At 49.7% G+C, this 22,500-nt stretch overlaps 1 protein-coding gene across 2 annotated transcripts in view; it reads left to right on the plus strand.

Moving 5' to 3' along the window:
* Positions 1-22,500, plus strand: part of bcas3 (BCAS3 microtubule associated cell migration factor) — a 247,424-nt gene that overhangs the window by 202,268 nt on the left and 22,656 nt on the right. For both annotated transcript variants that reach the window (XM_080844199.1, XM_080844198.1), the window contains one exon: positions 21,963-22,130. In XM_080844199.1, coding sequence (XP_080700325.1) covers positions 21,963-22,130 — 168 coding nt within the window. The remainder of the gene's footprint in view (positions 1-21,962; positions 22,131-22,500) is intronic.

Here is a 22,500-nt window from a genome sequence, read left to right on the forward strand (position 1 = left end):
GTCTAGAGTTCTGAGCTCAGAATTCATAGTCTGCCACCACCATGATAGAGAAAGTGGCTTCATCCTGTTCAGTCAACACACACACACACACACACACACACACAAACAGATACACACACTCACAGATCACTCTGCTGTCAGCACAGTGTCAAGCCTGGCCTGTTGGAATGTCCAGATGTAAGCTCCAGAAAGAGCCAGACGTCTGACAATGTCCCCTCAGCTCACACACCCACACGCACTCTCACACACACACACACACACACACACACACTCCTTTTAGGTGAGAGCTCTCTTAACTGCCCACTGCCCAGTCCACACGTGTCTCTTCCCAATCAGTAAGAGGTGGCAGCCTGGCTGGCAACCCCTTTACCACACATACACACAACACACACACACACACACACACACACACACACACACACACACACACACACACACACACCTCTCACACTCAGCCTCCTCACCCACAGCCTCCCCTCTCATTCGCCCAAGCCAGCGCAGGGGAGGGAGAAAACGCCAACGCTGCTGTTTGAAGTCAAAGAGAGAGAAAAACATGTGGAGGGAGGGAGGGGGGGGGGACTCCTTCCCTTTGGTGCTGTTTGACGGGCTTGTGGTAAATCAGATCTAATTCTGACACTCTTTCCCTCCGGCACTGTGAGCCAGCAATTGAGGAAGGAAGGGTTGAGAGAGAGAGAGAGAGAGAGAGGAGTGTGGAGCCACTTGGGCCGGCGCTGCGGTGGTGGCAGCGAGCTCGGTGAGTCAGCGACTGGGCCGCTCTACACACTCTCTCTCTCTCTCTCTCTCTCTGACCATAGCCCAGCACACTCAGTGCCCTTCACTTCTCCCCGCTTCCTCCATCACCAGGGCCCACCCAGGCTGCACCCCCGGCCTAAGCGTCCCTCTCTCTCTCTCTCTCTAGGCCAGTATGAGGGGGTGGGGGTGTTCAGCCCCACTCTGCTCTACATCCAAGAGTCCCAGCCCTCTGACTCTGCTTGGCCCCGTATCACACACCCACATCTCCAGCAGCAGGAGATGGAAGAGACAACTCCAACATTTGCACCATATTTGTTTCAGGATCATCTTCCTGTGGTTCGAGAAGGGGGGTGGGGGTTGGGATGGGGTGGGGTGAGGCTGAGCTCAGGGGATGAGGTGAGGGGTGTTCTCCAAAAATCTGGATTGGATTGTCCCTGACTGGTTTCCTGCCAAAAACCCCACGTTTGATGATAAGGGATATGAAACAGTGAACATCAGAAGGACAGTCAGTGTCTGGCTACACCTGCGAATGCGTGCACATATGTTCTGCGTGCGTGCGTGCGTGCGTGCGTGCGTGTGTGTGTGTGTGTGTGTGTGTGTGTGTGTGTGTGTGTGTGTGTGCAGACACAGGGGAGCAATCCCGAGCTGCTTGTGTGAGAAGCGTTGTTGTGTTTGGGCTGCGTGTCGGGGAGCCTAGTGGCTGATGGCTGGGCAGGAGTAGGGCAGGGCAGAGCGTATCTTTGTAGTGCAGCGAGCCTCTCTGGGGAGGCACAGCTCATTTGCACTCGCAGTGGAGGCTGTCTCCTGCCCAGCCGGGCTGCTGCATGGGCTCTGCATGTGTGAGTGAGCGTGCAAGTGTGTGTGTGTGTGTGTTTGTGTGTGTTTGTGTGTGTGTGTGTGTGTGTCTCTCTCTCTCTGTGTGTGTTTATTTGGTCGTCTGAGTGATGACTTTGTGTGAGTGCGTGAGTTTGCATTTGAGTGTGTGGGTGTTTATTTGACTGAGTCACTGTGTGTGTGTGTGTGTGTGTGTGTCTGTGCATGCGTGCGTGTGTGTGTGTGTGTATGTGTATGTGTATAACACTGTTGACCCACACTATAGATGTGAGTGAATGAGACATAATAGGTGGGAGCAGAAGACAGAGACAAAATGACTGTTGTTTGTGTGTGTGTGTGACAACACTCTCTTTCTCTGTTGTTACATTGAGAGTTCAGATAACTGCCCTCTTTCCTCCAGCCTTTAGCTGTGCATCTGCACAGGAAACTGTCCAGCGCGCTCCCACAGTAGTATCCGTATCAGCCGGGACAATCTTGTTCGTTTTCCGCCCCATCTTGTGAGCACACGTGAACAAACATGCTGCTGGAGTGGACCCAGTAGTGCACGAGAGGGAGAGGGAGAGAAAGAAAGAGAGAGAGAGAGTATTATGCAAAAACCGAAAAAGAAAATCAATGACGTGTAAACCTCAATTGGCCCTTATTGTTCTCGTCCATCTGGAAACATTTTAGTTGTGATGGCCTGATGCTGTGGTGCTCTTTGGAACCCTTGCTAAAATAATATTTTATTTGTTTGTATTCGTGTATTATTTGTTTTCTAAAACACTGATTATGTATTCGCTGCAGCCTATATTCACTGGAACATTACAAATCCCTCTTTCTGACCTAAAAACGTTCTTTTGAGTTTCAATTTTTGCTTATAATTACTACTATTGTATTATTTGGTATAGCAGTAACATTCATTATGTGTAATATTTTTCAGTTTTATGGCAAGAATAACACATTTTTTTACTCAAAAGTATCCTATTCTAAAAGTGGCCTATTCTGGTGGGACAGAGGCTGACTAGCACTGGCTTCTTCATAATTAACTTAATGAAAATATTCATCCTTAACTGCATTTATGAAACTCATTTTGAAGGACTGAAATTTGATGGTCTTTATGTGGTGACTTACTTAACTCGGCTCATGATGTATGACTCAGCAAGACACAAACATGCAGTAAAAAATAACAACAAGAGACATTCTTGTTCCTCAGTGAATTATCATCTTTTCCCAGGCCCTGAATCTGATATTATTACGAAGACTTGTGTAATACCGAGGCCAGCAGATAAACCCTCACAGATGTGTTTGGGGGCCATTTCTTTTTGCTTTTTCAAAGCCAAACCCATGCTTTGAATTCCAGTGTTTTCCCTTCAGCTTCCAACATGACATCCAATTCCAGTTCCTTTAAGTGGATTTATGCAGTAAGTGCAACATCGCAGATTGATTGCAGGGTTGTGCTCTGCTGGCCTAGGATTAAGTATCAACAGTTTGCATTCATATGTACACTCACCGAGATTTGCACATGTTTTAACAATACAGGTGTCTGTATGTGTGTGTGTCTGCGGGCGTGTGTCAGCACGTGTGTGTCTGGATGCATGTGTGTGTGCGTGCGTGCGTGTCTGTGTGTGTGTGTGTGTGTGTGTGTGTGTGTGTGTTACTGTAGCCGTCTGGCACAGAGATGGCAGGACAGTGAGGTGACCTGTTCCCATCCCTGAGCAGCCGTTTAAAGGCAGACTTAGGCCGGGCGTATTTACCTTGGCATGGGCCGGGGGCAGATCGATGATCTGCAAAGTGGATTTGTTATTGGCTTGTTTGCTTTGGCAGCTCATGAAGGCAGGCTGCTGATTGCAGTCCCAGATGTCATTGTGCACATTACCGCTCAGTGTTACTCTCTTTAAAGTCCCTTGCCTTCTTTTCCTTTTTTTGCTCTCTCTCTCTCTTTTTCTTTTTTGGACAAATAGTGTCCGGTAACTTTTTTTGTACTTTAGACCACCACCACCACCCCCTCGCCCTTTCCACTCTCCCTCTTTACACACACACACACACACACAAACACACACACACACACACATAAAACACACAGATACACACTGTACAGTCACTCACAGTCACCCTGCAAACGCACCCACCCACGCACACACTAACATTGGCCTTGTAAGTATCCCATTCAGTTGTGGTTTTCTAACTCGATTATCGTAAATGTTCGCTATTGATCTGGTGCTTAACCCTTTCCTTCACCCTCTGCCCTCCTGGCCTCCTCGTTGTCATCCGCCCCGGCCGGTGACCGTCATCGGCACGCTGTCTGAAGCCCTTTATGCCGCTTGTTTGGAATAGTAATGGCTGCACACAATTACACACTGCCCCTGACCCCCGTGTCCTGTGGCTCCACAGACAGACGGAGTGACAGGCTGTGTTCTCGGTGCCTGATTCCCGGCCATGTCAATACGTCAATGTCAATAGTGGGGCCTCCATGAAGAGGCTGTAATCTCTCACACAGGTCGGCTTAAGTGTGGTCACATGCGTGTGTGTGTCTGTGTGTGTTTGTGTGTGTTACGTAGATGTTTGCTTGTGTGTGTGTGTGTGTTACATAGATGTTTGCGTGTGTGTGTTTGTGGGTGTGTGTGTGTTACGTACATGTTTGCTTGTGTGTGTGTGTGTGTGTGTGTTACATAGATGTTTGCTTGTATGTGTGTGTGTGTGTGTGTGTGTGTTATGTACATGTTTGCTTGTGTGTGTGTGTGTGTGTGTGTGTGTGTGTGTTTGTGTGTGTGTGTGTTATGTACATGTTTGCTTGTGTGTGTGTGTGTGTGCGGTGAGGTCAGGGGTGGGCCCCCTTAAGTACTCGAGCCAGGTCTCTTCCCCCAGCATCTTTAGTGCCGGCGTGTGTGGCCATATTAAAAGCACCACCCCTGACACTTTTACTGCAGGTACCTTAAGCAGGGATTTATAGGGCTTGTTTAGCAGGCAGGACCCAGGCCAGCCTGTCCAGAGTCTGGAGTCCTCAGGCAGCCGCACTAGCAGCGGTAGCAGCAGCAGGTCGGGTGGCTAACCCAGCATCACACCTCCACAATCAGACAGCCTCTCTCCCCTGCATACATAGGGAGTGAGTGAGAGAGACAAGTCACGAGGGAAAGATCTCATAGGCTGTGGCAAGATAGTGTGTCTTGGGCTAGATGTATCATTGGTCGGACCCAGATTTGTCAACCAATAGTCTACCAGCAGTGGCATAAGTTTGCTTTAAAGGGAACACAATATCTGCACTTGCTTTGGATAATGTTTGCTGGATAAATAAATGCAACGGCATCCGAGCCTGTGCCTACTCTGTGTGTCTTTGATGATTGTTGTGTGTGAGGAGGAAGAGGAGGAGGAGGAGGAGGATGATGACTGATGAGTTCTCCATAAGCTGTCATAACGGCCGCCTGGGACAGGATCTGCTCCTTCCTGGGTTGGGCCAGAGGCAGGCTCCTCTGTAAGCAGCTTTGGGTGGAGGAAGGAGAGAATGAGGGTGGCTCCCAGGTGGATGCTGGGATTTGGGGAAGCAGCAATGGCAGCAGCTGCTCTCAAACAGGCCAGAGTCATGCTGATCCCGTGTGTGTGTATGTGTATGTGTGTGTGTGTGTGTGCGTGTTTGTGTGTGTGTTTGTGTTTGTGTGTGTGTGTGTGTGTGTGTGTGTGTGTGTGTGTGCACTCGCCACGGCACTTTGTTTTTCTGTTTCTCTCTCCCTCTCCCTCTCCCTCCTCCCCTACCCCATCCAGCTCTTCAATGAGATTAATTCCATTTGAGAGGGGTTTACCATTTGGCAGAGACAGATATATTATTGTGAACTTGCTGGCTCGCCGTGGCCCTAAAGAAATCACTTGTACTCTTGGGCTCCACTCCCCGACGCTCACCCCCATCCCTATTGGGCCGGATTAGAGACACATTAGGCGCCACTCCCTCATTACCAAATGGGATTCCGACGCAATCGGGGCGTCACGGCTGGATTTCAATCCTCTCTTTGACGTGTGTGTGTGTGTGTGTGTGTGTCTGTAAGCGCGCGTGGCATCTCTCTCTTTTTATGGTTATTTGTCTCTCGCTTTCTCTCGGATTTCTCTCTTTTTTTTCCTCTCATTTTCTTTCTCTCTCTCTCTCTCTCTCTCTGTGTCTCTCTGAGGGCCCTGACCTCCAAAGTGACCCCAGGCAGGCAGAGGGGCGTGTGCAGATGCACGTCGGTGGTGGCGGTGGCTGCCCGTGCCGGAGCACTCTTTGGTCGGGCGCAGAGCTGTTATTACCGCCAGGGAGCCAGCGCTCTCGGTTCCTGGGGACCCTGCCACATCAGAGCCACCGAGAGCCCAGCCCTGGGGCCCGACCTCTCCTCTGGGGAGCGAGAGAGGGAGAGAGATGGAACGAGGGATCGAGGCAGAGGGGGAGAGAGAGAGCAAGCGGGAGAGTCCACTCCTTTTTTTCCAACAAAAACCTGTAATTGAACTCGCGGCACACAGCAAAGCTGCAGCTCAGCACAGCGCCGCGCCGTGCAGGAAGCGTTTGCAAGTGATTACATGCAATATGTTTCTCCAAATTGGGCCTTTAATTACGTCCTCAGCTTGTTTTTCCACTTCAGCACTGTGGCCTTTTTCTCTCTTTCTCTCTCTCCTTCTTCTCCTTCTCCCTCCTCTTCTTCTTCTTCTTCTTCTTCTACTCCTCCTTTGGAGCGGCGGTCTGCGTTTATAAATAGAGGCCTGGGTTACGGTAGTTTTCAAAGAATAACAGCGATAAGAGGGCCAGTAATGCGGAAGTGTCCCAGGAGATGAGGGCAGCCGGAGCGATAGCCTCCAGATGCTCAACCGCTGCCATTGAGAAATGGATTCACACACTCTTTCTGTTGTACTCACACACACACACACACACACACACACACACACACACACACACACACACAGACAGACTCTCTTGAGCATTCTTTCCTACAAACAGTCTTATGCACCGACATATATTGACACACATTCACTGTCACCGTCGCCTGCCCTTGCACAAACACACACACACGCACACATTCTCACTCACTTCAATCACAGTGGCAAATTACAGTTCAGGCCTCTTGCAGGCGGCGGCCATCTAAATTTGGCCCTGTTTGAAATGCAACTCCATCTCCTTGTCCGCTCTAATGGCCTGGTGGTCAGAGAGGACAGAGTGCACATTTAAAAAGCCACTCGGCTCTTTTGTTCTTACAAGTGGGCCACGCCGCACCGCGACGCACCGGGCCCTCTGTAACGTAACGCTCACACTCCACATAACCCGTGTGGCTCGAACACACACACACACACACACACACACTCACGCAGAGAAACTCACTTACTTACTAGCTGTGTTTGGGCCCTCTGTAACATAGCGCTCACATTTAACAGAACCCGTGTTGAACACACACACACTCACACACACACACACACACACACATGCACATACACAATCTCACGCAGAGCCACTAAATTACTCACTAGCTGTGTTGGGGCCCTCTGTAATGAAGCGTTCACACTCCCAAGAATCTGTTTTGCTCTCACACACACACACACACACACACAAACACACACACACACACACACACACACACACTGAGCCCCTCTCTGGAGTTGTGTGTGTTCCTGGGCCAACCACGTCCTGCGTGGATCACTCTCAGTCCGTCTCTCTGGCTTCCGCACGCTCAGGCGGGCCACGGCCCATTACAGAGGCATAAGAGAAATACCTCTAGCGCCTCCATGTATGGGAAGTTTTTACTGCTGATGAAAACGCCTGGATGTTTGAATGGAGAGGATGATGAATGAGAAACACATTGGTATTGAGGTTAGAGTGTGTGTGTGTCTGTGTCTGTGTGAGTGTGTGTGTGTGCACGTGCGTGTCTGTGTGAGTCTGTGTGTGTGTGTGTGTGTGTGTGTGTGTGTGTGTGTGGGTGTGTGTGGGTGGTTAGCTATGCATGTATAAGTTGTTGTGGTGTGCTTCTGAATGACTGCAGTCAGTGTGGTAGCCCCTCCTGTGCTCTACACGTGTTTCATTCACACTACTTCTGTGTGCCATACACCTCTCATTAACACCCCACTAAACCACACACCTCCCATTCACACTCACTCTGCATACTACTCCACTCTCATTCAGGCGACCACAGTAGTAACGAACAGTTTTACAGTATACTAGAATGCCCAGGTCACGCTATTACAGTCCTCTCACATTGAAGTATACTATAGTACAGTGGCACTCAAGTCCATACTGTCATTTTATACTAAACACTGTTTATGCTAACATACTCTTTTATGACTGTACATCCAATGCTACGACACCCAACAACATACACCATTTTACCTCACGTTCAACCACTCTAACTAGTGATTCTCTTGTGCAGTCCCACAATAAACTATAGAGTGTTAACACCTCTGTTTTAATATACCATAACAAGGCAGTTACAGCAGATCCAGAAATACAGTAGCCACCATTGGAACGTGGCTACCGTGTTCCCCCACCTGTCACTGATAAGCTAGACTACTCCACAGCGGCTCCTGCTTGTGTTCCGCCGTGTCCTAGAGTAGAGTTCCAAATCCCTCAGTAAGTCACACCTCTCCAGCAGTGTGGCAGCTGGCCTGGGCTGAGTTTCAGCATGGCACCAGCTTCAGTGGGAGTAATGAGAAGTCACCCAGGGAGACTGGCAGTGTGTGTGTGTGTGTGTGTGTGTGTGTGTGTGTGTGTGTGTGTGTGTCTGTGTGTGTGTGTCTGTGTGTGTGTGTGTGTGTGTGTGTGTCTGTGTGTCTGTGTGTCTGTGTTCTGTATATGTGTGAGTCTGAACTGTTAAAACACTCTCTCTCTCTCACACACACACACACACACACACACACACACACACACACACTCACTTACACACACTGTCATACTCAGAGCAACTCTGAACACTGCCTCTTTCAGCAGAGTTGGTCCGCTTCCCCAGCAGTGAAGGAAGGACCGCTTCCAAATTCCTCTTCACACAGTAAACTCAGAGGAGTCTCACACACCCCACAGAAAACACAAATTATATGTTTACACACCTACAGAGTGAGCACATACAAAAGTCAGGTCTCAAACACAGCACACAGCTACACATGGCACACCAGTGATAGACACTTCAGCAACCACCCTGCACTTTGTGCTGCTGCGTGCTGTGAAATCCTGTGTGTGTGTTTGTGTGTGTGTGTATGTGTGTTTGTGTTTGTGTGTGGGTGTGTGTGTGTGTGTGTGTGTGTGTGTGTGTGTGTGTGTGTAGGGTTAGGTTTTTAGGCTATCATAAACAGAGAGCAAGAGTAAGGATGCACCTGAACCTGAACAGCTTTTGGCCAAAGTAGGCTGACCTCAAACCTAACCAGTCAGACTTGATTTCCAACATGGCGTGGTAGGCAATAATGCAGTGAATAAAGAGGTTAATGATGCCATTCTAATGTGATAGGTGCGCCTGCTTTCTCGCAATTGATAAAGAAGGACATGACATGACATCGACTCTGACCGTGTGTTCTCTGAGACTAGCCTATTACTTTAGTTTGAAATGTGGTGTGTTTCTCATTTTCTGTTACATTATTTCAGTTATTTCTTTAGTTTTATTTTTAATAGCTAATTCATCCCTTTTCCTTGAGCAGAAGTCCTCCGACTTCTCCCTAAGATGTGCATGTTTTCATTCTTAATGCTGGCACAATTTCAATGTTTTCATTGCTTCATTTCTCTGCATGTTTTGGCAAATGACACAGACTGTCTTTGGAAGCGTTCTAACACTGGAAATAAAATGAAATTGAATAAGATGGGTCTTAATTAGACCTACGAGTAAACGGGCGATGTTCTTTTCCTCTAGTACTACTTTAAATTTGCGTAGCTGCTGGCTATTTCCTTAAAAAGGCATCCAGACTTGCTTTGAACACGCCATGACTGAAGAATGACTCAGCTAGCAGGAATAAAACGTTACGAAGCAAGAAGTTCAGTCAAAGGTGTGGGGAAGCACCAAGCATTGACTGCGGCAGTGGCAGGGCTCTGAGGACCCGTCAGTTTCCCTTGTCGTGGACCGTCATTGGTTCGAGAAACACTGGCTTATGGGAATATTTCAATTTGAGAGCGAATAGCGTAGACATGATGATATGAAAAGCGATCCCTTCGAGTGATCAATGTAACTGTATTCTTGCTGTAACTGAATACTGAATACAGTTCCTCATATTTTGTATTCTAAATACATAACGCTGTAACACGTATTCTGTTCCTCCCCAGCACTGGCCAGCAATCATATCCCTTTCTCCTGTGCCACAGACTCCATGGCACACATCAGCAGCTCTGCAGATAATGCCACCTGACAAGGCCAGGGCCCTGTGGATGTGTGTGTCAGTGGGGGGAGAAGTAGAGAGAGAGAGTGTGTGTGTGTGTGTGTGTGTCAAATAGAGAGAGAGAGAGAGTGTGTGTATGTGTTCGAGAGAGGGAGGGAGGGTGCTGTGTCGTCCCTCACCTCTCATCTGACTGCCAGCTGAGGCCTCTGTTTTTACAGTTCTCCTCTCTTTTTTCATTTTTTTTTCTATCTTTCCTCCTCGGTGGCGGACATGAGATAAATAGACAGGCTGTGTTTCCCACCTCCCCACCTCCCCCTCCTTCCTCCCCCTCTCTCCTCTCTCCTCTCATCCTAACTCGTTTAGCGCATGGCGCAAAGGAATCGTGGTCGCCATCTCAGTCTGGTCCCTCTCTCCTCTTCACCCCTCCTCTTCTCCCTCTACTCTCCTCGATCCCCCCCACACACACACACACACACACACACACATACACAAACACACACACACACAACCCTCCACCTCCGCGTGTCACAAATGAGATCATGCGCTTTGAGCCCCCCCGTTGCCCTGGGACTTCCTCTGCTGTTCTGCTCGCATGAGAATGTATAAATAACGTGCAGCTATTTATTTGGCGTGCGTTAAAGCAACAGTAAACAGAAATGCAGCGCCGAGGGTTTATGTTTGTGCCGAGTCATTTCCCGGATAGTGGTGTGAACTATCAGGACCCGCGGAGGAGTAAACAACAAGCAAATAAATAGAGAGAGATGGAAATAGAGAGAGAAAGAGAGAGAGATGGTGAAAGAGGGGATGCAAAAGCGAGAAAGGTGGAGAGAGAGAGAGGGGAAGCAAAAGAGAGAAAGGTGGGGAGAGATAAAGGTGGAAAGCGAGAGAATGAGGGGAAGGCAGGAAGCAATAGAGAGAAAGATGGAAAGTGAGAGAGCTTCTCCCTTGGGAGAAGGGACAGATGTAGGGAGAGATAGAGATGGATAGAGATGGGTGTGAGAGTGATGGTAAAGAGCGATGGTAGAGCAGATAGAAAAAGGGCAGATGTGCAGGTGAAAGGAGAACAAGAGAGAAGGAGTGAGTGAGTGAGTGAGAGAGAGAGAGAGAGAGAGAGAGAGAGATGGATTTGAATGTGGATTTTGATTTGGATTTGTGGATGCAAAATGGATTTGAAAAATGGGACAAACACCCAATCGAAACCCTGCATGCAGAGTTCTGTAAAAGTATACTCAAAGTACAGAGGAACACACCTAACAATGCATGCAGGGCTGAATTGGGCCAATACCCTTTATTAATTAAAATAGAAAAAAGAGCCATCAAATTCTTTGAACACCTCAAAAGGATCGACCCCAACTCTTATTGTTACAAAGCCCTAAAAAGCCAAATGATGAGTGCAAAAACAAGCCCCCTCATCCAGCTAGTCCTGAGACTCACACAGCCTCAGGACCTCGCCACCCTTTCTCAAACAATTCGGCCTAACCAAATTATCAATGCAGAAAAACGAAATTACTTATCATACTGGACTGATACAACAAAAAGACAAAATAAACTTCAATGTTATTTGGCCCTAAACAGAGAGTATACTGTGGCAGACTACCTATTCACAGTCACTGACACCAGGCAGAGAAAAACCTTGACCAGGTACAGGCTTAGTAACCACAGTCTGGCCATCGAAAAGGGCAGACACAGGCAAACCTGGCTGCCCAGAGAGGACAGGCTGTGTACCAACTGCAACCAAGGTGTAATTGAAACAGAGCTTCACTTCCTGGCAGAATGCTGTCAATGGAAAGAAATTAGGGACTAATTCTTTCCTAAATTCAAAGCTATGCACCCAGACCCTCAGGACTTTGACCCAGGTCTGAGGTTGTTATTGGGAGAGGAAGAGAGGAGCACAAGAGTGGCAGCAAGATATATAGATGCTTGCCACAGAAAAAGAGAAGAGTCACTTCATCAGTGAACCACACACACGGATACATTCCCCCACACACACTTACATGCACTCACATCCACACCACCACACATGCATGAACACACACGCACGCATGCACACATGAACACATGCACACACACACACTGCCGTTGCAAAATGATGTTTTATTTTCTATATTATTATATGTACTACAAGAATGCTTTGGCAATGCAAATTGTGTTTTTTTGTCCTGCCAATAAAGCTGAATTGAAATTGAAATTGAGAGAGAGAGAGAGAGCGAGAGAGAGAGAGAGAGAGAGAGAGAGAGAGAGAGAGAGAGAGAGAGAGAGAGAGAGAGAGAGAGAGAGAGAGAGAGAGAGAGAGAGAGAGAGAGAGAGAGAGAGAGAGAGAGAGAGAGAGAGAGAGAGAGAGAGAGAGAGAGAGAGGGAGAGAAAAGGCACAGAGGCTAGCGGGGCTGCTGTCACTGAGATGATGCGCCGCGTGAGAGGGACCCAGAGGTCAAGCATTAGCCGGCTGTTCCCCGGCCCCTCTCTGCTCTGCTCTGCTGGGAACGGGCCTGAAGTCTCTGAGCAGCGCTGAGGAGGAGCCCCATGTCCTCAGCAGTCACACACACCGCTCAAGTGCTGGATAAATAATAGCCTCTTCTCCTCTCTGCTCCGCTCCGCTCTGACCCCCACACTGCTAATAATCACACTGGGGAGAGTTCAGGGGCGAGCTGGAGTGGTTGTGAAACACAGGATCCCCCCCCCCCACACACACACACACACACACAAACACACACACACCAGCCCCCTTCAAAAGTGATGTTTGGTTTCTGAGCTGCATCAGGCTTTTTGAACTGCAGTATTTACTTGCCAATATTTCACCATAGCTCTGGTATTTGCTATAGCTTCCTTGCATCAAAGCATATATGTTTACGGAGCCCTGTGCCCCTATGTCCATACGAGCATTTTGGCGTCAGTGTGGGCAGTGGTGGTGCTGTTTGTGGAGTGTCCACTCTGTCCTTCCAGTGTTAAACTTCTAGTATGAATTAGGCCTCTCTCGGCCTCAGAGCTCAAGTGTGTGAGGAAGAGACGGTGGTGTTTGCAGTGGAACGTCAAGTTCCTGGAGTTTTTGTCTGAAGGGTGTTATCAAAGTATTTGATGAATGTATGTCTGTGTGTGTGTTTTATGAAGTGATGCCTGAGGTGTGTTTTGTGTCTTTAAAATATCTTCCAAGGTGTGTGTCAGTTGTGCGTGTGTGTGTGTGTATGTGTGTGTGTGTGTGTGTAGCACATGTTCCTGTCCTAAGCCCTGTTGCTGTGAGCTTCATAGGGTCGGAGGATTAGAGCGTTGGGCCATCCGTCAGTGGGGGACGTGTGTGATCCGTGCAGGCCGGGGCCGGGGTTCTGGGTTCTGAAACTCTGGGCTGATGGATGGAGCCGGGGCCCGGCGTGATTAATGAGAGCACTGACCCCCAGCGCCAGATTTCACGCGTCTCTCATAGATCTGAGGCCCGCAGCCGGGGCCTGCACAAACACACGCACACACACACACAATCTCACGCGCACACACACACACACATGATGTCTTCATCTCGCTTTCTCCCGCTGTTTTTTTTACTCTCTTGTTATACATGAAAAGCTCACACTCGCACTTGTTCGTCACGAGTAGCTTCTCACAGCGCCATAGTGTGAGATCAGGTGTTGTGGAGGTGTGCCTCCTGTCTCTCTCTGTATTGAGTTGTTGAGTAAAACGAGCAGAGGTATGAGTGTGACTCACGTGTCTCTCAAGTCCCCATGTGTATCAAAACAGAAATACAATAAAGCTCACTCAAAAACAGTGTCTACAATCACAGCCCACTCCAGCACCCCTCCATGAGATCGGAACTAGAAGCCGTTCAAGATAGATGAGGAAAACCAGCTGGCTCACATGTAGACATGTAGGCAGCCAATACATAGTAGCACTCGATGGATGAGAAACTTTCCACCACTGACACCCATAGCCTGCGACTCATCTGTCCGTACACCATCACTCTGCTCTGGGTGCGGAGAGGAGCTCTCCTGGCTCTGTCTCCAGCCAGCTCTGGAGGAAGGAGTCGCTCCACGGGCTGTCATTATACTAAATGTGCTCAAGTAGCTGCGAAACACATTAGCTTTCTCCAGATAAACAAGATGTCAGCCTCATTAGGTTACAGAGTAACACAATACTCTGCGATATCAATTAACCCCCATCAGCCCCCCCCGACCCGCCGGTTCCCTTTACAAAAGAGCTTCAGTCCCCTTCGCCCCTTAAAACTCACGTTTATTAATTGTCCTTTGTCTCGTAGTGTTTACACATCGTTGGGGCGGCTGTATTTATGAAGTGACTGCGGCCCCACGGTGGCTGAGAGAAAGCTGGACCTGAGCGCTCATTTATCCCCCAAGGCTTCCTGGTGCCTTTGAAAGCAGGGAGAATGAGTAGTGGCCATATTCATGGACACTAATGTTCCAGTGGCCCACACATGACAGCTGGCGTGTAATGTAGAAGTTTCTAGTCTTCTGTGTGTGTTTGTGTGTACTTGCGTGTGTGAGTGTGTGTGTGTGTGTGTGTGTGCGTGAGTGCCTGGGTGTGTATATGTAAGTGAGAAAGCTACATGTGAAAGAGAGTGTGTATCTGTAACTGTGTTTTAGAGGTGATTGAATGTGTGTGTGTGTGTGTGTGTGTGTGTGTGTGTGTGTGTGTGTGTGTGTGTGTGTGTGTGTGTGTGTGTGTGTGTGTGTGTGTGTGTGTGTGTGTGTCTTTGTGTGTGTGTGAGTGTGTGTGTGTGTGTGACTGAGAGCCCAGAGTGCAAACCCTCAGCACCAGGCCAGGGAAGAGCGTGCTCCCTGCGCCCCGGCCTGTCAGAGCTCTCTGGCCGTTTGTCAGCAAACACACCCTTCGGGGCCTGCTCTGTGTCAAGCGTATCGGTCCCCTTTAATCATTGCCGGGGCCGACGCCAACTTTATTATTAATGCCATCAGACCCCTACGACAGGCACCAATGCAGCCATTAACGACCCTCGGACTGGAGAGAGAGAGAGGGAGAGAAAGAGAAAGAGGAGAAAGAACAGTGTTGTCTGCAAGAGAGGCTGCGTTCTCATTTCCCTGCTCATTTATTTCCCACTCCAGCACCATTAGGGCCTTAGGTATGTTAGCTCAAACACACACACACACACACACACACACACACACACACACGCCTGGCTGGTTGGAGCCCAAATGAGAAACACTGCGCGCCTGTCTGTTGAGCAGGCATGGCCACCGTTTGATGTTGAGTTATTGGGTCTCGCAGGTCTCTGGCGGGGTCAGGTCGAGGGTAAGGGGGCTTTGGGGAGTTGGCCCAGGGGGTCCCCACACTTCCCAGGGGTGACAGAGCAAACGCCCCCTACCCTGCACCTCTCTCCTCTGCTGTGTTCTCCCAGGACCAGGCTCCACAGCGGCCAGGAGCAGAGGGTGATGTTACGGACAGGGACTCTCACTGATGGAGTCCGTAGCCGGGATAGCGACAACTCATATTAGCCCACGCTGCTTTGGCTCAGCAACACAAGTGGTTGACATTACAGCAGAAAACACCATACATTCAGTGGGTAGCAACTGCACCCCCTAACACACATGCAAACACACACACATATGCACACACGCATAACTCCACACAGCACACTCGCTCCGTCTCTCCCCACCTCAGCTGACATTGCTGTGCGATTAGCCCGCGCGGGCACTGAACACGGAACCCTGCGTGTTTACAAGATGTGCAAACACAGAACGCGTCTGTCCCAGCGCTCCGGGTCATGGCCCGCTAACATATGGCCCATATGTGCAGCGCTGACAGTCGGCGGGGACCCATGTGCTAACCTAAACACGCGGCAGTGTCCGCGATGGCATGTTCCTGCGGAGCGATGGGAGTGCACCCGCGTGGGTGGCCTCAGTGAGATGGACCAGAGATAGCAGCAGACTGAAAGACAGAGCGCCACAACTTTCTGCAACTCAGTAGCTGTTGGCGTCAAGTTTTTTTATCATGATTACACACAAGATTTATCAAACATGTGCAACTATGTACAAATATGACTATGTCACTAGTTATGTAACTAGGCCGAGTTACTACATTTAACAGACTCTTTTATCCAAAGCGACTTACAAGGATGTATACACATTTTTTACATTTACACTGGTGGCACACTGCACATCAGGAGCAATTAGTGGTTCAGTGTCTTGCCCAAGGACGCTTCGACAGGGAATCGAGCTAGCAACCTTCTGAGTACTAAACGACTTCTCTACCTCCTGTACCACTGTCGCCCCAGTGTTACTAGGCTTTGTTACTAGGCTTTGTTACTAGGCAGTGTTACTAGGCAGTGTTACTAGGCTGTGTTACTAATCTCTTGAGCTTAGTAGCTGAAGATGAGACTTAAGGTTTAATTCATGATTAATCACGATTTTATAAACGCAGGTGCGCGCAACTATGTGCCGCTATGTAACAGTAGCTGTGTCCTTCTAGCCCCTGCGTGCCTCTCTAGGCTGCGTCTGTCTGTGCCGTACTGAGGGCAGCAGGGGAGACTACACTGATTTATCTCCACCTTTCATCTGATCTTTCTTCTCCTAGCCCGCACCTCAGCCAGCACGTTGTCGTCACGCCTGATCTTTCTATCGCTCGCTACGTCTCAATGCTCTGTCAGCTGAAGTGAAGGGTGCAAGTGTTCACGGCTAGCATTTCGTGTTTCGTTAAATAGTTGACATCGCATCAACTACTATCACTCGAGAAAACTTTGAAGGTATGTCAAATGTTTGAAGGAGTTAGTGCGGGCGCACCAGGATTGTTGTTTATGAAGCTAACATTCCTGATTTTTCACCGGGGTCAACTATAACTTGTGTTTTATTGATGTATTTCAAAGATGTTTCAGTACGGCTTTAGAGCTGGCCTCAGGACAGCAGCTGAAAATGAAAAAGGAAGCCAAGAAGCCGGTGAGAAGAAGCGGGCGCAAGCCAGCCGTGGATTTAAAGTCTATCTCCCGAGGATTTTCTCTCTTCTGGTGACTCACGCTTCTGACTTTCTGTTTGGCGCCTGGATGAGCAAACAATGAATCCTTCAGGAGCCACCCTCCAGAAGGAAGGAATCCAGGCCGCGGCGGAGCAGGCTGAAGTGTGTGAATCCCAGGATCTCCTTCAGGCAGCTAATCCATCACTGATAGCTCTGGCTATGCCAAAGGTGCTGTGGGACAGTGTAATCCCAACGGGGCGGGTCAAACCCATTCTTCGTTTTTTTCTTCCCCCCACCCTCCTCTTTCTCTTGACGTGGTAATCACCTGGCATACAGTCATGACCTTCTAGGGTCTGGCAGCTTCGTGTTTCACTGCGATACCTTCTACTGAAAGCGCCTTTGATCCGCACACCTCCCTATCCTCACCTCAGCGTTTGCTTTTTGTTAAAGCGGTGGATTTGGAGTGGTGCTGAAAGTGCCACCCACGGTGTGGAGACAGAGGGCCACGGCTGCTATTAAAGGTTTATGGCTAATTACTGGGGGAGAAGGAGAGGGGGGTTTTGCGGTGGCCCTGGTGGATGCTCCGGTGCGTACACCGGCAAAGGGACTCGGGGAACGAGAGCCTGAGGGACGCTCCGTGTGAAAGAGAGCGTGAGGGAAAGCCCTCCGAGGGTCCACCATTGACTGGATCACTGACACTTCGAGAGCTGAAGAGAGAGACGGGGAGGGAATGAATGTTTTAAAAGGCAACGTAATGAACGGGGGAGGTCTCCTGACACTAAGGTTTCTTTTTTTTGGGGGGGGGGGGGGGGTGAGAGGGGGGAAATGAAAGGGGACATCCTTGGAGCCACCTATCATGTGTTTAATCCTGGGAGCTTCCATCTGCATTAACACTAGTACGGTGTCTCTGAACACTTCTGGCAGCTCTCAGGACTTCTAATGCCCGAGCATAGAAGCACTTGTCTCTAATGCTGTCAGTCTGGGTTTACAAAGACCGCTTGATGGGGGTGTGTGTGTGTGTGTGTGTGTGTGTGTGTGTGTGTGTGTGTGTGTGTGTGTGTGTGTGTGTGTGTGTGTGTGTGTGTGTGTGTGTGTGTGTGTGTGTGTGTGTGTGTGTGTGTGTGTGTGTGTGTGTGTGTGTGTGTGTGTGTGTTTGTGTGTGTGTGTGTGTGTGTGTGTGTGTGTGTGTTGTAATAGGGCTGTCTGACTGTGTTTGTGCCGTTTTGAAAGTGTGCAAATGTGTTTGTGTTTCTGTAGGTGTGTACTCATGTACTCAACTGTGTGTGTGTGTGTGTGAGTGTGTGTGATGGAAAGGAAGCTCCCTGGCAGCACTTCAGAAGCGGCTCAGAGAGCGAGGCTCTGAAAGCAGGGCACAGGGCAGGGGCGCTCCAGGGCAGGCAGATGAAGCGGGGCCGGGGGGATGTGAAGGGTGCAAGTGTGTGTGTGTGTGTGTGTGTGTGTGTGGCTGTGTGTGGCTGTGTGTGCATTGGTGTGGGGGGAGGGTGTCATGAGCACAAAGTGTCACCCTTATCTGCAGAGCTCCCCTGGCATCACCCCTCAAAGCACAGCCCTCCGCCAAAGTGTCCCGCCAGCAGATAGAGCACTAGCCTACCCATCCACAACCCCCCTAAACACACACTCACACATACACACACACACACACACACACACACATGTATACACATAGACCGCAAACACCTCTGCCTGCATCCGGCTTCTGCTTGTACTGGGCTGGGCTGGAAACATCCTCGTGTCCCTGCCAAAGCATTCCAATTTAGTGACTTTCCCTACCAAACGTGCAGATTTCTCTGCATCAACTCTCAGCGACCGACGTGGGAGATGCGCATTTGTGTGTTGACCTTTCCAAAGTCACGGCAGAACCTTGATTTACACACTGTTTGGTTTCTTCCACTTCTAAAGGTGGCTTTTTCCAGGCCCAAATTAGGAACATTACTATAAACAGAAAGGCACTGTCCGGCGTCATAAATCCTGGTTAGCTCAATCAATGTTATGGGCAGCTAATAAAGCCTAATTGCATTAGACCGTCTGGACCCTACTGGTCATTTAGCTGTTTGGCCATTCCAGACAGGCTTCAGGTAGCTCGGAGACTGCGGCATGTGCCATGGTGTTTATGTGACCTTGTACTTATTTTAGTGTGTGTGTGTGTGTGTGTGGGTGTGTGTGTGTGGGAGAGAGAGATAGAGAATTTCTGTTGTGAGTTGCTGGCCCACAAAAAGGTGAACAGCAATGGCGATTAAGTCTTGAAGGAAAAGTGTGTGGCTGATGTGAGACGTGCAGGCCGGCGTTTGCCAACAGCTGGGGCCTGGACTAATCCAGTGGAGGCGGGAGGGAGGGCGCTAAAGAGGGGGGTTTATGATGATGAAAAACACGGCGCTTCCCGCTAAAGCTGTGTGAACATGATGTCCTCATATCTGCGCAGCGCAGAGGAGATGTACCGGTGAAGAATTAATAGGGCGGCAAGAACACGCACACCAGGCACACCAGGGCCCTGAACACGTGAAGAGCCCAACCCAGCCCAGCAAGGCTCGGCTCCTCCTGGCTCGACCCATCAGGCTCCTGGCCAGAGTGTTGCTTAGATGCTATTATTACTGCTAAGTGAGGCCCATGATTATTTGGTGAGGGATGTGTGAAGGGCCTGTGCTGGTGTTTATGGGTCTCTGGGCTGATGGAAGGGTCTCCCCTGTGGGCCAGCATGAACCCCTGACCTTGACATCCACACGTGCCCTTTACCATACTGACACCGGACCCCCTCCAAATATGCCCACAGGCAGAGATGGGAATCATAGAGAGACACACTCTTTCTCTCTAACACACACACACACACCCAACCTCACACACAGACATCACCACCACCCATCCCTCAGACGTGTTTGTCAGAAGATCTGAGCCATATTATTTGTGTGTGTGTGTGTGTTGTAACTTCCTGCCGTTTCCTGTGTGCTGTGCTGCCTTTGATCTTCTCTATCCAGAGCTCCGCTCCTCCAGAGGGTCAGAGAGGAAGGCCGTGGGGAGCGGCCGCACGGTCATGTGTGTGTGCCAACACCACGCTCAGTGTGTGTCTGAGTTTGTCACTGGAATGGAACAGTGTTCGTGGCCTTAGGTGCCCAGTGAAGAGGGAGTCATCATCACCTGTCCTATAAAAACCCTCATGCGACCACACACACACACACACACACAAACACACACACACACACTTCAACGCAAACTATATCCAACACGCACAAGCTTAGCTCTAAACTCACACACATGTACACTGTGGCCCACTTACTGTAAACAAACATACTCAGGGATTAAGCCCAACATAAGCACACGCATCAGTGTTGAGATATACAAACATGCCCCCCCACCCACCCACCACCATCCTCCAGCCCCATCCCACGTGCCCCCAACTGTATTAAGAGTTCAGGTTTCAGGGCGATGCGCTGTCTTTCACTGTCTCTGCCGACCGACCACAAGACTAACCCTAGCCTCCGGAGTCGAGGCAGAAAAATCTGATTCGAATTTCACCGGTTTTGCTCCAGCGCAGCGGAGGGGGGAAGGGGAGGGGAAAAAAGGCTACATTTGTAGGCGCCGGAATAACTGTGTGTCGCCTGATGATTTGTGGCGGTGGAGGGTCTCTGCTTGGCACAGAAGAGGTATTTGTGTTCTCACGGACGCTCTGGCCGCACACACACGCACACATATGCGTACAAACACACACACATACACATCTACACACACTCACACTCCCGCAGGGCTCTGGCTTTGATGGTGGGCCTGCTGGTCTGGATGTGTGTAGAGTGTGAGAGTATGTGTGCGTGTTTGTGTGTGTGTGTTAGTCGGAGTGAAGTGTGTGTGTGTGTGTGTGTGTGTGTGTGTGTGTGTGTGTGTGTGTGTGTGCTTGAGCGGAGTCCTTTGAGGGATCAATGGCAGACACAGGACAAACAGCTTTTTATGAAGTGGCATAAAGTTATCAGCAGCTCTGCACTGGACCGGCCGAATGTTCAGCAGCAGATAGCAAAGACCCCCCCCCCCTCTGCCCCGTTATCAGCCCCGGGGGCCCGTCCGGCCGGCCGCACTGCGGCGTGCTCTCGCCCGCACATTAGCTGCTGTCAGAGGGGCCAGAGTGTGGCTGAGGCTGGCCAGAGGCCCCCGAGACAAGTGCAGATAGCCACTGGGCCCCCAGATCAAAGGGTCCCTGCGCAACCGGTGCAAATAACCCCGGCCCCTGCGTTACACACAGCAGGTATCTGGGTGGGGTAGCGGGGCAGAGCGAGACCCCACTCACCTCTCAGCCACCTCTCTTTCTCTCTCTCTCTTTCTCTCTCTCTTTCTTTTTTGGTCTTTCGTGTGTCTCTCATGCTATCTTCTACTCTATGATGTCGTTCCTTTGGTTATCTCTCCACCGTGACCAGAATCTCTACAGGCACACTGTCCCCCTCCTTCTCTTTTTCAGTTTTTTTTCTTTTTCTTTCCTTCTCTTCCAACGCTGTTTATCAGCCCGGATGCTCCTTCCTGCCCCGCTTCCAGGAAAACCTTTATGTTCCTCTCATGGTACTTTCACTTGTTGCTAGGTATTGTTCCTCTCTCTCTCTCACACACACAGACACAGAGAGGTGGGGTGGGGGGGGGAGGGCATTTTCTCTGGCGTGCTGTAAAGAGCAGTAGTGTGATCAAGCCTTTTGGGCTGTAGCGCACCATGAAGCACGTATTACCCCTGTGAGCTACCTGCGCTGCGGTGCGGTGCTCTGGCTACTGCTGCTGCTGCTGCTGCTGCTTGCATCTCTCAGCTCAGAGCATCGGAAACATCCACAGCACTGCTCAACTCCTCAAGAGAGAAGAACAGAACAGTCATTCTTATGTCAGTCTGTCTCTCTCTATCTCATTCTTATGTCTGTCTCTCTTTCTCTATCCCTCTCTCTCTCACTCACTCACTCTCTCTCTCTGTCTCTCTCACTCTCTCTCTCTCTCCCTCTATGTCTCTCTCTATCTCCTTTTCTATTCCCTCTCTCAGTGAAAGAGGATCTTGTGGCGTGATCATTTCAAGACAGCCGCAGTGCTGTAAGATAAATATGAAGCAGAGAACAGAGTGCTGATGGGGGAATGAGCACTCATAGTGTGTGTGTTGGTGTGTGTGTGTGTGTGTGTGTGAGTACACTAAGCGTCTAACTCTCTCTCTCTCTCTCTCTGGGGTCTTGCAGGAACGTTCGACCGGAGTGTGACCCTGCTGGAGGTGTGTGGCAGCTGGCCCGAGAGCTTCGGCCTGCGTCACATGACCTCGGCCGACACAACGGAAGAGGGCCTGAGGGAGAGGCTGGCCGACGCCATGTCTGAGTCGCCCAGCAGGGACGTCGTGGGCTCCGGAACAGGTGAGGGCAGAGTACACCACTGAATGTCAATACACACACACACTAACATACACAAACACACACACGCACAGACACACATATATACAGTATCTGTCCACACAAACATTTAGACTTTGTAGCTTCTTAACAATTTATGCTCCACAATATAAACATTTTAACATTCAAATTATTAGTTATGCCTCCGTAAGGACTGTTCATGGACCCTTTCTCATTTTGTCTCCCATAAACACCAGTTGACATTTATGTTGTCTTAATTTTCAAACAGAATGAGCTTAAGCATCTGTCTGAATACACCCTTGTGCTTTCAACAAGAGTGCCTAAGCAACTAGATTAACGGCATCCTCTCCCGAGACATCAATCCTAGTTAGTT

The sequence above is a fragment of the Sprattus sprattus genome, assembly GCF_963457725.1.
Source record: "Sprattus sprattus genome assembly, chromosome: 9".
Classification (NCBI taxonomy): Eukaryota; Metazoa; Chordata; class Actinopteri; order Clupeiformes; family Clupeidae; genus Sprattus; species Sprattus sprattus.